General features: G+C 41.2%; 2 protein-coding genes across 4 annotated transcripts; both read right to left on the bottom strand.

The window, feature by feature from the left end:
• Nucleotides 1-4011: 4011 nt before the first annotated feature.
• Nucleotides 4012-10316, bottom strand: LOC129179601 (oocyte zinc finger protein XlCOF6.1-like). Of its 2 annotated transcripts, none has more exons than XM_054773038.1 (2): nt 10252-10316; nt 4012-6334 (listed from the first exon to the last, which is right to left on the bottom strand). In XM_054773038.1, exon 2 carries the CDS (start codon nt 6332-6334, stop codon nt 5102-5104), a length of 1233 nt encoding a protein of 410 aa, XP_054629013.1. In that variant the 5' UTR covers nt 10252-10316; the 3' UTR covers nt 4012-5101. The 2 variants fall into 2 exon arrangements, with proteins under 2 accessions (XP_054629013.1, XP_054629012.1); XM_054773037.1 differs by lacking the exon at nt 10252-10316 and adding an exon at nt 7254-7493.
• LOC129179600 (oocyte zinc finger protein XlCOF6.1-like) lies at nt 8726-16017 on the bottom strand. 2 transcript variants are annotated; one of them, XM_054773036.1, is made up of 2 exons: nt 15730-16017; nt 8726-10762 (listed from the first exon to the last, which is right to left on the bottom strand). In XM_054773036.1, the coding sequence occupies exon 2, from the start codon at nt 10742-10744 to the stop codon at nt 9506-9508; it is 1239 nt and encodes a 412-aa protein (XP_054629011.1). In that variant the 5' UTR covers nt 10745-10762; nt 15730-16017; the 3' UTR covers nt 8726-9505. The 2 variants fall into 2 exon arrangements, with proteins under 2 accessions (XP_054629011.1, XP_054629010.1); XM_054773035.1 differs by having other exon boundaries at nt 8726-10744.
• Nucleotides 16018-16319: the final 302 nt, after the last annotated feature.

Genomic DNA, 16319 nt, shown 5'->3' with positions numbered 1-16319 from the left:
TCAAAATATTATGGGAATAAAGTAAAAATTACAGAAAGAAAATTTGCAAGATGAAAGTTGAAATAGTTGAAAAATGTAAAAAAAAAAAAAAATTCCTATTCTAACGAGAAAAAGTTGAAATTTTAGGAGAACAAACTCATAACATTATGAGGAAAAATAATGTCATTTTAGTAGCATAAAGTTGAAATATTAAAGAAAAATACGCTATATTTTATAAGTCATATTATAATTTGATATGATATAATATAAATATTTGCATGTTTGTCACACTTGAATGTTTCAGATCATCAAACAAATTTAAATATTCGTCAGTCACAACACAACTGAACACCAAATACAATTTCTAAATCAAACTTTTTATTGTTAAGGGGCAAAAAAAATCCTTTGTGGCTCCAGTGAACCACAGTGAGAGGCATTGTCCACAACTAGTGAAAAACAGAACAATGGTGAACCTTCCCAAGAGTGGCCGGCCAACCAAAATGACCCCAAGAACGCAGCGATGCCTCATCCAAAAGGTCACAAAAGACCAAAACCACTGCCGAACCAAAAGAACATTAAGGTTCGTCTCAATTTTGCCAGAAAACATCTTGATGATCCCCAAGACCTTTGGGAAAATACTCTGTGGTCTGACGAGACAAAAGTTGAACTTTTTGGAAGGTTTGTGTCCCATTACATCTGGCGTAAAAGTAACACCGCATTTCAGAAAAAGAACATCATACCAACAGTAAAATATGGTGGTGGTAGTGTGATGGTCTGGGGATGTTTTGCTGCTTCAGGACCTGGAAGACTTGCTGTGATAAATGGAACCATGAATTCTGCTGTCTTCCAAAAAATGCTGAAGGAGAATGTCTGGCCATCTGTTGGTGACCTCAAACTGAAACCAACTTGGGTTCTGAAGCAGGACAATGATCCAAAACACACCAGCAAGTCCACCTCTGAATGGCTGAAGACTTTGGAGTGGCCTAGTCCAAGTCCTGACCTGAATCCTATTGAGATGCTGTGGCATGACCTTAAAAAGGTGCTTCATGCTGGAAAACCCTCCAATGTGGCTGAATGACAACAATTCTGCAAAGATGAGTGGGCCAACATTCCTCCCCAGCGCTGTAAGAGACTCATTGCAAGTTATCACAAACGCTTGATTGCAGTTGTTGCTGCTAAGGGGGGCCAACCAGTTATTAGGTTTAGGGGGCAATCACTTTTCCACACAGGACAATGTAGCTTTGGATTTTTTTTTCTCCCTTAATGTCAAAAAGTTTCATTTGAAAACTGCATTTTGTGTTCAGTTGTGTTGTCATTGACTAATATTTAAATTTGTTTGATGATCTGAAACATTTAGGTGTGACAAAAAAAAAAACAAACATAATAAATCAGGGAGGGGGCAAACATTTTGTTGCGTATGCGTATTATATACACAAACAAACAAAAATAATTTTCTTTGACAGAAAATGTGTCGGCTGAAGCATGTTTTGCATGCCCTTCTTATGTTAGCTTTTGTTCTTTTTCATCCATTCACCTTAAATATTTAAACATATATCTTTTACACACAGTAAGCAGTTTATGTGCACAAGGGTGTTTATAGCCATTGTCGGCCATCTTGCTTCACCCAAAAAAGCACACACGCATACACATACATGTATCTTCATTCACTACATTTATTATGTTTCGGTATAAAAATTAACACGAATTAACAAAAATTCCATTGAAACATAGTAAATTTACTAGACCCAAATCTCAAAATTTCCCTCCACTTTAAGGTTTTTCCTACCTCTATGGTGTGAAATTACAATGCATAACAAGTCAATTTCAGTGTTCACAAGGTATTTGTTATGATAAGGATCTACGTAGTATCAAAGTTAAATGCTAGCATACCTTTAGAAGATGATCAGGGAAGTCAAATATGGTTGGAACTGCATTTTGTCCTAATCTAACAGTCTGGCCGGTCCTGTCCAAGTTCTCCTCGGTGAAATGACTTGAACAGAGTTGCGATCTGGCTGCAGGAATCCACCTGTCTCTCCGCATATTTACTACCCATTGCTTTAGAAGTTGAGCATTGCAGTGTGGAAATCTAACGGAGAATAAGGGCTCATTTACAACTACTTAGAAGAAAAGATGCTTACAGATTTAAAGTATCTTTTTTTAAACTATTTTTATTATTTATAAGCATTTACCTACCTGTGAAGTGTAAGTCCCTTCTCGCGATTTTCACGAGTATCACGACTTGTGCAATTAATAGCAGCACAAGACGGCATCTCGAACTCCTCTTAGTTCTGAGGCTTTCTTGTTTTGGGTGAAACAACATGGCGACTTCTGTACTTCCGGTGGCTTCAGGCCTCCAATGTGCAGCAAGCGATCGGGACCATTCCAGGTATAGAGTTCAGTGGTGACGTCAGCTAGCTTGAGTTGACTCTGTTTACCTGAGTGTTAGCAGCAAAGCTGTTGGTGAGCAGTGTGGAGAGTGCGAATGACTGGCGTGAGTCTGTGGCCGACAGCAGCTCCTGTGTGTTCTCTGCTTTTTAATAAAGCTATTGAAGTGCATCGTGAGGCTCTCCCTGACCACAAACAGTACTCTACACTGGTCACTAGGTGTCAGTAATGTTACATTGATGAGACAATAGCCACCGCAGGAAGTACGGCGTCAATGCTAACGTGTCTATGTTAGGACTTATTTATGTCTGAGATGTCATCATTTCTATTATTATGTCTACTATATTGGGTACTAGGAGTGTAAAGGTGACTACAAGGGTGTTATTTCGTGGCTAGAGGGCTCTAATAATGCTAAAATGTTTTGTTAGAAGGTCCGAAACTGATTTTCAAATATTCCATTTACACATAAGGAATCCCACTTACCGCGGTCGGGTCTGGAACCAATCAACCGCGAAAAAGGAGGGATTACTAAGGAAAAAAAGTTGCAATATGAGAAACAAACAAAACAAAGTGTCCATTACAGGAACATTTGGTTGCGTATAAGTTACAGTGTGAGGAGAATAAAGTCAGAATTTTATGAAAACGTTGTAATATTATGAGAAAAAAAATTGAAAAGAAAGTTGAAATATTTGTTAAAAAAAAAGGAGAAACAGTTGACAATAATAATACACTTTATCACTGATAAAATGAATAAATAGACATTTTTTATATTTATTAGTTTTTAGTCATTGTAAAATGTCTCTGCATGTCTACATGGGTTGGTGTAAAAGTGGCCCCCGCATTCTTTAATTCTCCCTTCTGCGGCCCTCAGTGGAAAAAGTGTGTGCACCCCTGCCCAAGACGGACCAAAACTCAATATGAACCAAATACAAACAGTGCGGCCCGCGGGACGTTCTAAAAATATAATTTAACAAGACAACAAAAAAAGAACAACAACAAAAATGATGAGAAATAAACAAAACAACCTTGTACAAGCTTGTAAATTCTTGCACATTTTGGTTGCCGAAAAAGTTATAATGTTAAGAGAATAAATTCTAAATATTATTGGAATAATATTGTCATAATTATGAGTAGAAAATTTACAAGAAGAAAGCTGAAATATTTGGAAAATAAAATAAAAAACAACAGCAGAAATGGGGAAAACACAGCTGTAATTTTACAAGGATAAAGTCAAAATATTTTGGGGGAAAAGCCATACTCCAACGAGGAAAAATAAGTCACAATTTTACAAGAATAAAGTCATAATATTATGAGAAAAATAATCTAATTTTGGTAGCATCGCAGTGAAATATTGAAGAAAAAATACATTTAAAAAAACTGTAAAAAACTAAATAAATATTATGGGAAAATATTACAAGTATTACAAAAAGAATGTTTATTTTAAGAAGAAAATTATTCAAGCATATGAAACATACATTTTTAAAAACAACAGCAAAAATGGGAAAAAAGAACAAACAGCAAAGTTCATGCTAATGCACTTTTTCACCAATATGACGAAGCTGAGATGCAGTTTTTTTTTTTTTTTTTTTTTTGGGGGGGGGGGGGAGAATATAACTTCTTAGCACATCTACACAAGTTGCTTTAAAAACATCAAATTAGCCCTTGCATGCTTTCATTTTTCACTATGTGCACATTGCTAGAAAAAGTCTGGACACCCCTGAGTTTGAGGTTTGGTCAGCAACATATCGGAAAAGTGGAAAAATGTCCATCACTGTGATGGGGAGTCAGATTCAGTCGTTTATCTACAGGAATCTAAAGTTTCAACATACATTATTCCAGAAGTTTACTGGTGAAGGCTGTAATGCAGATGAAATGAAGAAGGCTAAAAAATGGTCTCTTTTTCCCCCAAAAAATGACACCACGACTGTTTTCCAAAGTTTGTGAAACATACAAGAGAAACAGAAGGGGCCTGCTTTCATGGACGACTGGGGAAATTAAAATATATTCACATTTGAAAGGCTGAAATCAGAGGATATTTACATTTTTACATCAAAAAACGATTACAGTGTTCCCTCGTTCAATCGTGGCTGTGTTTTTTTTTTTACAGGGTATGAACGTGCATTATGTGTTCTGCGTCTTGATTGGCTGTAGACCATTGTCAATCAATCTCCTTTGTGCCGAACTTTCGTGTTTCCCGTTGTCTGATCGCTAGCAAACAAGCTTGCAGAGACTCTGAACTTTGCATGTTTGAACACTTTCTCCCCGACAAAACCCACAATGTCGACGAAACATTCTGCACCCAAAAGGGATGATGCTAACCACTGCACAAAACGTTGGACTTCTGGACATGCTGATGGAAGGCAGACGTTACGCGGCTAATCATCAATGAATCGGTTAATTGTTGCAGCTCTGGAGAACATGTTGCTAATGTGTTGCTAAACTACCCAGCCATTCATTTTCTATGCCGCTTATCCTCATTCGTGTTGCGGGGGTATGCTGTATCCCAGCTCACTTGGGCGAGAAGCGGGGTACACCCTGGACTGGTGGCCAGCCAATGGCAGGGCACATATAGACAAACAAGCATTCACACTCACATTCATACCTACGGACAATTTAGAGTCGCCTGTTTGCATGTTTTTGGAATGTGGGAGAAAACCGGAGTACCCGGAGGGCCAAACAAAGCAGGCAAAAAGTTTCTCTCCAGTGTGAGTCCGCATGTGTGTGTGAGCCAAATGGGCTACAAAGTTTTTTTTTCCCCTCTGTGTGTTCTCATGTGTGACACCACGTGCGTTTTCCGAAAGAATCTAGCACCACAGATGGAGCAACTAAAAGCTTTTTCTCCTGTGTGTATTTTCCTGTGTCCAATCATGTGTCCCTTCTGAGAAAATCTTTTGCCACAAACGGTGCAACTAAAGGGTTTTTCTCCTGTGTGCGTCCTCGCGTGAGTTTTCAAAATGGACCTCTGAGAAAATCTTTTACCACAGACTAAACAGCTGAAAGGTTTTTCTCCCGTGTGCGTCCGTTTGTGAGATACCACATGCGATTGTCGGAAGAACCTAGCGCCGCAAACTGAACAACCAAAAGGTTTTTCTCCGGTGTGCATTTTCACGTGTACGATCAAATGTGCACTTTGAGCAAATCTTTCGCCACAAATAGAGCAACTGAAGGGTTTTTCTCCTGTGTGTGTTCTCATGTGTGTTGTCATTGCGGAGCTCTGAGAGAATGTGTTGCCACAAACTGAACAACTGTAAGGTTTTTCTCCTGTGTGCGTCCGCATGTGTCGAGTCAAATCACACCCTCGAAGAAATCCTTTTGCGCAAACTGAGCAAAGAAAAGGTTTCTCTCCTGTGTGCGTTGCCATGTGTCGAGAAAAATCACTCAGATAAGAAAAGTTTACATCACAAACTGAGCACTGAAAACGTTTTTTACTTGTCTTCTTTTCAGAGTGTTTGTTGTCAGTGTGAGTCGTCCTACCACCCTCACAGTCTGTATCGCTTCTCAAAGGTTCTTGGATGCTGTCCCAGTCTTCACCCTCAGGGGAGTGTGACGTTGTGTTATCACTATCTGATAGCGGAGCTAAGAGCTTGTCTGCTTGTGATCCTCCACAGTGGTCTCCATCAGCTTCTGTTGTCATGTGTTGTGGTGAGCTGCTGCTGCTTGGAAGCTCCGCCCAGCTGTTCTCCTCATTTGGACTGCGATGAAGCTGCGAGGACTCAGGTGGTTTGTCTTCCTGGTCTTCAGTCTTCACCGAGACAACAGTCAGTGGGAACGTGGTGATATCAGCCTCCTCTGGACCTAGAGGACACTTTCGCTCCTGAGCGATCCAGAGTTTCTCATCTATTTCTTTAACAATGGGGGGCTGTGGCTCCTCCTCTTCCTTTTTAATGTGAGGGGGCTGCGGATCCTCCTGCTTCAAAGTGGAGCTCTCCCCCTGCTGTGGAGGGGGACGTTCTTCTTGATGACCAATCATCTGCAGGACACAAGCAACACAAACCCACTTTAGCAGTGTTAATTTCATTGACATAGTTGTTGTCTTGCTGTTGTCATAGTTTTCGTCAACAATTTTTCCCCCCCAACGAAAAAGGAGACGGTAACTAATCAAAACAAATGCACGTTGACAAAACTTTTGTCAAAATAAACTTTATTCGTCAGCGAATAAAAGCGAAGCTAAAATGTTCACAGAAATGAAACGATTCTATCTGCTTTCAGTCTTTGCCAAATAAACAAATAAATACTGCAATGACCCCATGTCCCTGAATGCACCTTGCGTCTAACTTTGGTCAAGCATGCGCGGGAGAGGAAGGACATCAAGTGTGGACTTTAGGCGCTGTCTCTCCGACACACAGCTAGAAAGCTCCATGCAGTATCTGCTGAAGAAGAGCGTGGCATAAAGGGACAGCTCACGTTGGGTTGCGTGAGGAAATTCCGCCCACAATGACGACTACCAGGTACAGTAGTTTAATGCCCTACATTGGCCCAGGCAGAGGGATGGTCTAGAGAAGAAATGATTCTCCTAATATTATTATGAAAATCTGTTTTTAAGCGGTCAGGACCTCACGTGACCAGGTTTGTTTACAGCGCCTTATTGTCAGGCCAAGCGGCAGCTAAAATGAATGTTTCCATAAGTCTAGATTGGTTATGAACCTTCAGCTTTTGTGTCTACCAGCTAAAGAGAGCGCCATCATGCCTAGAAATGTAAGTGTACGCTAACGTTCGCATGTAGCATTTTTGTGGATTTCCATATGGACAACATCCGAACTGCTCGGTAATGACCATTATCGCGGTGGCCTCGGTAGTAGACCGATACACAGGTGTCTATTTCAGGGACATGTAGCACAACAATATTTTTAAATGTGTTAAAAGTAGGTCAGTGAGCATGGCAAAAATACCTTCAAAGTGCAAAACAATGGGAGTCTAGCACACAGCTCCCAGTTGTCGATGTCGCGCCTCGCCTTCTCCTCATTTGTTGGAGAAAGTTCCTCCTCGTGCGACGCTGTCGTTTATTCAGACAGCACGAATGTTTCCTCCGTTGCCGCCATTAGTCGCTCATGCACCAAATGGTTCGACATTTTGACCGTTTTGTTCTTTATTCTCTGAATGCTTTCCTCGGCGACTGCGCCAGGTCACTCCCCGATCCGTGCCGGAAACACGATCCGTTCGGCGCGTGCGAAAAACGCGTCTACATCCGATCGGCAGTCACGCATCAGACAACACGCCACATCCGGTTGAAACCTGCTTTTCATCACTTACAAGAAAAACCTCTGCTGTAATTATATTTTATTTGGTGTGCTTCGTCTTGAAAAAAGAAATATTGTGTAACATTGTATTACGTCTCGCAAAATTCAATGTCCGTAAATGAAAATGCGCAAAATCTGCATTGATTCCATGCTCATTTTCTAAGTCTTCTTGTGAAAAGGCTTAAACAAAAATATTTCCCTAGTTTTTTTACCCCTTGTCTAAACTTCGCAGTGTTTTGTTCTTCTTTTTTTATGTATGCTCTTTGTTTGTTTAATATAGTTGCTCCTTAGATCCCAAAACGTGATTGCACGCTCTTGAAGGCGTACTGTATTGCCAATGTCACTTTAAATAAAGTTTTCAGTGGAAACTTCTTCGATGGTTTTACGAGTGAGCCAAATCAGCAATGATGTTGCGCTGCTGCCACCTGGCGCCGATGTTAAAGTGCGAGCGAAGTATACGTGCAGCTCAATTCATTTCAATATCTTTCAGTATTTAAATAAAAAAAAACACTTATATTATAGAGATTCACTACATAGAGAGTGAACTATCTCAAAAATGTATTTATATAATTATATAATAAAAATGTGAAAAGCTGTCCAAAAGTTGAACAATATAAACTACTGGTGAACTGCAAACATTCACGAGCCTTTGATTAGTCTCTAAAGTTGAATTTGTATGACATTCAAATTTATTGTGATATGCCTATAAAACAAAATTGGTACCTTCTGTTCAAAGTGAGACCAAAAAAATCTGAACTTTAAAGTAAAACCTGAATAAAAATGGTAAAAATGAATGAAAACAATTAATGGCTTGCAGAGGTGCCATCTTCACATCTTGACTCATTTTACAGGCAATGCTTAGCAATAAAACCTGACTACAGCCGTGTACAGGTGAGTCTCTTCGAATCGTACTGAGCAGCCAGGACGCAGGCATGTACTCCATTTGTCGAAACGTAACCGTTTCTGGTGTCATGTTGGCACTTTTTGTCTTGAAAGTTATTGCTGTTCAAAGGAATCTTTTTCTGTCAAGAACTTCTACAAAAATTGGATGATTGTCCACTGGACAGTAGTTTTGACGTAATGCAGGATTCAGCAGGGGCAGTGCAAAAACACAAAACCACACAAAACTGCGATTGTAAACGTTCCTTTTCCCATACAATTCTTTTTAAATTTCTCTTTTATTTATCCAGGTTTTGTCCCATTGAGATCAAAGATCTCTTTAAACAGGTAGACCAGGTACAGGACCCTTTTACAGCCAAAAAGGTTAAACATTTTCCGCACATTATACAACAAAAGAGTAAAAAAAAAAAAAAAGTACATTTTATAACACCAATATTGCTTACGAATACACCATACCACAAAAGAGTAAGAATTACCGCCTGACACAAAAGTTGACTTGCATGTGATTGACTTGCCAAGCCCTTAACATACAATTACATTTACTGTGTCATTTGTTTGAATCCTGGGGGATTCCTACTTAGCTTGATAGCATTTAAAAAACAACAACCAAACTCCACATGGCAATGTATTTTGGGAACAGACGCAAGAAAAAACTAACTGGAAGAAACCTCAAGCCCAACGAAAAGTCAGGGTAGGTATTGTGCAGGCTACTTATAATAGTAACCGCCGTATGTGCTACTTGTTGGTAGTATCTTTTTTTATTTATTTAATATTTTAGCATAAATTGTGCAGGTCACAGAGTGTGTCTGCATGTGGGCTGTCAAAGGGACTCCACAAGTGCATGTTTAAGCTGATAGGCTCCCATTGTAGGTGGGTGGGCAAGGTGAGTAGCGGCGAGGAGACGTGAAAATGGAGGCGCACGAGACAGTTGTCGGTCTCCCGTGCGGGCAAGAAGTGTGTTCAACCTGTGCTCATGAGAAAAGCTCTGCCCACCAAATGAGCAACTAAGAGGTTTCATTTCCTGCATGTGTTGTCATGTGTGATACCGCATGCGTTTTTCGAACGAATCTAGCACCACAAATGGAGCAACTAAAAGCTTTTTCTCCTGTGTGTACTTTCATGTGTACAGTCAAATGTTCCTTTCGAGCAAATTTTTTGCCACAAACGGAGCAACTAAAGGGTCTTTCTCCTGTGTGTGTTCTCGTGTGTTTGTTCAAACTGGACTTCTGAGAAAATCCTTGACCACAAACTAAACAACTAAAAGGTTTTTCTCCCGTGTGCGTCCGCTTGTGAGATACCACATGCGATTGTCGGAAGAACCTAGCGCCGCAAATTGAACAACTATAAGGTTTTTCTCCAGTGTGCATTTTCATGTGTACAATCAAATGTGTACTTTGAACAAATCTTTCGCCACAAACGGAGCAACTAAAGGGTTTTTCTCCTGTGTGCGTTCTCATGTGTGTTGTCATAGCTGACCTCTGAGAAAATGTATTGCCACAAACTGAACAACAGTAAGGTTTTTCTCCCGTGTGTGTCCGCATGTGTCGAGCCAAATCACACCTTTGAAAAAATCCTTTTGCACAAACTGAGCAAATGAAAGGTTTCTCTCCTGTGTGTGTTGCCATGTGTCGAGAAAAATCACTCATATAAGAAAAGCTTTTATCACAAACTGAGCAGCTGAAAGGTTTTTTACCCGTCTTCTTTTCTGAGCATTCAGAGTGTTTGTTGTCAGTGTGAGTCCTCATATCACCTTCACAGTCTGTATCGCTGCTCAAAGGTTCCTGGGCGCTGTCCTGGTCTTCATCTTCAGGGGAGTGTGACGTTGTGTCGTCACTATCTGATAGTGGAGCTAAGAGCTTGTCTGCTTGTGATCCTCCACAGTGGTCTCCATCAGCTTCTGTTGTCATGTGTTGTGGTGATCTGCTGCTTGGAAGCTCCGCCCAGCTGTTCTCCTCACTTGGACTGCGATGAAGCTGTGAGGACTCAGGTGGTTTGTCGTCATGGTCTTCAGTCTTCACCGAGACAACAGTCAGCGGCAACTTGGTGATATCAGCCTCCTCTGGCTCGAGAAGAAACTCTCCCTCCTGAGTGATCCAGAGTGCCTCCTCTTCTTCTTCTTCTTTGACGTGGGGGGGCTGTGGCTTCTCCTCCTCCTTTTTAACGTGAAGGGGATGTGGCTCTTCCTGCTTCAAAGTGGAGCTCCCCTCCTGCGGTGGAGGGGGGCGTTCTTCTTGACAAATCATCTGCAGGACACAAACACACTTCAGTAGTGTTAATTTCATCAGCAAATCATTTTTGTCATATTTTTCGTCAACAACCTCAAAAGAAATACACATTGCCAAAGTCTATGATAAAATAAACGGGTACTTTTCTGTGGTTTTAAAGATCCATCCATCCACCCATTTTCTATGCCTCTTATCATCACTAGGGTATCTGCTTTAAAGGCTGGACAGGACAGGGGTAAAAAAAAAAACAAACTCCGAACCCCCGACGTCACTTTGTGCCCGCCTCTCAGGTCCCGCAGGGAACACATTTATAGCAACACACACAAACGAAAGTCTTAATTATGTCTTACCTGGCGTATTTACTCTTATTATGTCTTCTATATTGGGGAATAAGAGTGTAAAGGTGACTATAGGGGTGTTAGTTCATGTCTATAGGACTAATAATGATTAAAATATATATTTATATTTTATTATTTATATTTTATTATATTATATTCATATTTAGAAGGTCATAAACAGGTTTTCTATGCAGTAACTACAAAAATATCCAATTTAGAAATTCGCTTATCACAATTGGGTCTGGAATCAATTAATCGTGATAAACGAGTGATTATCTGTCTGTCCAATCAGCGCTATTTTACAGAGTGGACATTTGATCAATGTGCTTTTTGAATGCTTATTATTTGCAAACAAAAAAGACTTCTTTGAAAATTAAAAATGTAAATTGTAAAAAAGATTTGCAAACATCTAAAGTTATGAAAAGAAAATGCTGCTTTTGTAAAAAAAAAAAAAAATGTTGGCATAAAAGTATAACTTTTTTTTGCGTGTCCTGAACTTTTCATTGCATTTCTGGATGTTTTGTTTGTGTAACCCACATCACAAAAACGTCAACCAGTAGCTGTCACGTGACTTAGGTCAGCTGACGTGAAATCCCCTCCTGAATCAGCAGCTCATTTTTCATTCTTATTGTCCAAATTCCTGGAATAAAATAACCAAGCGGTAATTTATTACAGTCATATTGAGTGTGTTATGTTTTTCAATCTTGTTAATCTAATTCTTGTTAATCTATCTATCTCTTAATCTATTTCTTTATGTCTTGTTTCTGCATGCGAGTTGCCTTTTTATAAAATCCCCTTTGATGCTTTGCGCTTCCTGTGCTTGAGCTGTTGGGGGTGGAAAACAACGGTCAGTCACACCCTGAAGTGGACACCGATTGGCTGTCTTTGTGTTTGGGCTTGTTAAGCATAAGCTGAAAGGCTCCCATTGTTGTTGGGAGGGCAAGGTGAGAAGCGATGAATAGGGGTGAGGAGACGTGAAAATTGAGTAGCATGTGAGAGCTGTTGTCTTGAGCTGCTTCAGTAATAAGCAAACTCCTTACAAAGACGGCATATCACTCTACCTTCATCAGTGGTGCCGTCGGGGCATTTTTAAAATGTATATTTCTCATGCATGGGATTGGCAAGGCCACACGGTGGCCTGGCAGTCAGCACGTTGGCCTCACAGTCAGGATATTGTGGGTTCGTGTCTCTGTTGGACGATCTCTGTGTGGAGTTTATACAATATGTGTGGGTTCTCGCCCACATTCCAAAAATATGCATACTAGGTTAACTGGAGACTCTAAATTGTCCGTAGGTGTGAATGTGAGTGTGAATGGTTGTATGTCTGTATGTGCTCTGCGATTGGCTGGGGACCAGTCAGCTGGGATAGGTTCCAGGATACCCGTGGCCCTAGTGAGGACAAGTGGTATAGAAAATGGATGGATGGACGGATGGACCAACAACTCTCAGAGCCGTTCCACACGGGAACGTTTTCAGGTCAAAACAGCAAAGTATTTTGTCGTTTCTCATCCACACAGGAACAGCGTGCGTTCTGGGTGACCTGAAACGGTATTTTTTGAGAACGCCTTGCAGAGTGGGAAAATCTGAAAACGCAGTTGCCATGTAGACAGGCTATACGACAAATAGAGCACCTAAAGTGACGCTGAGTGAAGAACTTTGTCCTCACATTGAAGGCCAAACGACAAACACGAGAGAAGCAATGGAACCATTAAAAAAGGTTGCATGCACGTTGTATTATTTGAGCGAAGGGAAGGCTAAGGAATACCGCTAACTCCTTCGGACTGTCGCGACAGGCTGCATCTATTGTGGTAAGACAGACACGCAAAGCCATCGCTGTCCACCTCAGTCCAAAATACATCAAGCTACCTTTTGCTGAACACAAGGCAGAGGAGCCTGTTTTGGGCTTTTGTAGTGTATGCGGCATGCCACAATGTTTAGGAGCGATGGATGGGGCTCACACTGAAATCAGGCAGCCATCTTCCAACGCCACGCAGTACATCAACAGAAAGGGTAAACATTCGCTAATGTACAAGCTGTGTGTGACTACAAATACCGATTCATGGATGTACAGAGTTATTTAACTGGCACCATACAACGTGACCAGGAAGTACAGCCTTCCATACAGTGCAACAATTACCTGACCGACTGCAATGAGGCAGAGGGAAAGAGAGTCAGAAGAGTGGCCACAGAGTTCCTTGACCCTTGAACAAACTCTTTGTTAATATTTGCTGTAATGCTACTTTGGCTTGTATATTCTTGTTTGTTTTGATGCTGTAAATAAACAAATAACTGCAACCTTCCTTGCCTTTCCTTAATTGCACAAAATGAAAAATGTGCACATGCTGTATTAAAATACTCATGTAAACTACAAAATACACACACTAAAATATATGTAGAAGCAAAAATATATACACAAATCACAACATATATATAAATACATGGTGACGATTGAGGTAGCTGAAGCTCAGCTCACAGTGAAGGGACTTGTTAATGCTGGTCTTTTTTGTGAGTGAATATATACATATGTAGTGTGTTCAGAAAAGTCTATGTTGTCGTCCTCCTGCAGCAGTGCTCTCCTGTAGGAGTAGCGGTCCTGACCAGTTGCTGCATGTGGGGTATGTGGGGCATGTAGTGCAGTATATCGCCCACCTGTGTCTGTAGGGTGGTATGGTGTGTGCATGTAGGCTGGGGTTCCATTCGATACGGGTGCTTGCATGTGATTGTACATGCTGGCACCGTCTTGTCCAGTCTGCAGCGCAGCAAGGGATAGCATCGCACTTCGAACCATCGTGGTTCTAAGCAGCTGCAAACTGTCTTTCGGAGTGTCTGTGATGGCAGCAACGTTAGAGTTCAGCTGCTGCATGTTTTCATTGTTAGGCCTGAAGTGGACACGGACTGGCTGTTATTCTGTGGGAGGGCAAGGCGAGTAGCCGAGAGGAGACAGGAAAATGGAGCACATTAGCTGTCGCTGGGAGGGCAAGGTGAGGAGCGGTGCGGAGTGGAAACGTGAACATGGAGGAGAATGTGAGAGTGAATGAATAAAACTTTTTTTGTTTACACGAGTGCAGCCACAGCCAACATTAGCATTACTAAAGGCAGTAAAAGCTGTGGCTAATCCAGTGGTTAACCAGTATTTGAAGTGATTTGAGGCACCCCCTGCTGGTGGCCAATGCAGTGGTTAATCATTGACCGACCGCTTTTCGATCTCGGCGGCTCTACAGTAGCGTGAAAAAGTGTTTGCCTCCTTCCTGATTTGTTATTTTTTGCACGTTTATCACACTGAAATGTTTCAGCTCATCAAACAAATTTTAACATTAGTCAATGACCACACAACTGAACACAAAATGCAGTTTTTTAATGATTTTTTAAAGTTATTATCGGAGAAAAAAAATCCAAACCTGGCCCAGTGTGAAAAAGTGATTGTCCCCCTCATTGCCTACGCAGAAAGAAAGTAATTGAGATCTATCAGTCTGGAAAAGGTTATAAAGCCATTTCTAAAACTTTGGGACTCCGAACACAGTGAGAGCCATTATCCACAAATGGCGGAAACATGGAACAGTGGTGAACCTCCCCAGGGGTGGCCGGCCAACTAAAATTACCTCAAGAGCGCAGCAACGACTCACCCAAGACGTCACAAAAGACCCCACAACATCTAAAGAACTACAGGCCTCGCTTGCCTCAATTAAGGTCAGGGTCCATAAGAAAGACACTGGGCAAAAATGGCCTGTATGGCAGAGTTCCAAGATGGAAACCACCGCTGAACAAAAACAACATTAAGGCTCGTCTCAATTTTGCCAGAAAACATCCCGAGACCTTTGGGAAAGTACTTTGTGGTCTAAGACAAATGTTTAACTTTTTGGAAGGGGGTGTCCCATTACATCTGGCATAAAGGTAACACAGCATTTCAGAAAAAGAACATCATACCAACAGTAAAATATGGTGGTGGTAGTGTGATGGTCTGGGGCTGTTTTGCTTCTTCAGGACCTAGGAGACTTGCTGTGATAAATGGAACCATGAATTCTGCTGTCTACCAAAAAATCCTGAAGGAGAACTTGCTGGTGACCTCAAGCTGAAACCAACTTGGGTTCTGAAGCAGGACAATGATCCAAAACACACCAGCAAGTCCACCTCTGAATGGCTGAAGACTTTGGAGTGGCCTAGTCCAAGTCCTGACCTGAATCCTATTGAGATGCTGTGGCATGACCTTAAAAAGGCGCTTCATGCTGGAAAACCCTCCAATGTGGCTGAATGACAACAATTCTGCAAAGATGAGTGGGCCAAAATTCCTCCCCAGCGCTGTAAGAGACTCATTGCAAGTTATCACAAACGCTTGATTGCAGTTGTTGCTGCTAAGGGGGGCCAACCACTTATTAAGGTTAGGGGGCAATCACTTTTTCACACAGGGCCATGTAGGTTTGGATCTTTTCTCCCTTCATACTAAAAAGTTTCATTTAAAAACTGCATGTTGTGTTCAGTTGTGTTGTCATTGGCTAATATTTAAATTTGTTTGATGATCTGCAACATTAAAGTGTGACAAACATGCAGAAAACGAGAAATCAGCAAGGGGGCAAACACTTTTTCACACCACCGTATACACATCACATATTCTAAGCATTTAACGCAACAACATTTTTAAATGTTTTAAAGATAGGTTAGTAAAAATACCTTCTATTTGCAAAACGATGGGAGTCTTGCACACAGCTTCGAGTTGTTGTCGATGTCGCTCCTTCTCTGTTGTTCGAGGAAGTTCCTCCTCTTAGGACGCTTTCGCTCTTTCAAACAACGCGAATATTCATCCATTCATCAGCTGCCGCCGTTAGTCGCCTCCTAACCAACTCATTCAACATTTTTGACCGGTTTCTTGTAGCGAGATCGCCCCACAAAACACTAGCTGTGTCCAACTGAAGCGTCTGCAGCCGACGAAGGACCCAGTCGACGAAGGCCAGAGGTTCGGTTGCGCCTCCACCAGCAGTGACCAGGCTTTTTCTTCTTCGATGGTTTTACCAGAGAGCCAAGTCACCCGTGATGTCACGCTGCTGCCACCAGGTGGCGGTGTTGAAAATGGCAGTAGAAACAAGTGAAGTTGAGGTTAATTCAAAATGTGTAACTTTTATATTCCGTAGACTGACGAGACAATGACTTAAGTATTTCAAGAATGTTGATGAGAATAGTTTCCAGCTAATAAAAAAAATAATTAAATGCGGAAAAACTGTGAAACGGTTATTGGTTCAGCCTGCAAAAGCGTAATGTGTCTT

This window comes from Dunckerocampus dactyliophorus, chromosome 4 (assembly GCF_027744805.1).
Source record: "Dunckerocampus dactyliophorus isolate RoL2022-P2 chromosome 4, RoL_Ddac_1.1, whole genome shotgun sequence".
Taxonomy (NCBI): Eukaryota; Metazoa; Chordata; class Actinopteri; order Syngnathiformes; family Syngnathidae; genus Dunckerocampus; species Dunckerocampus dactyliophorus.
Note: the sequence above shows the minus strand (reverse complement) of the source record. Positions and strands in the feature narration are given on the sequence as shown.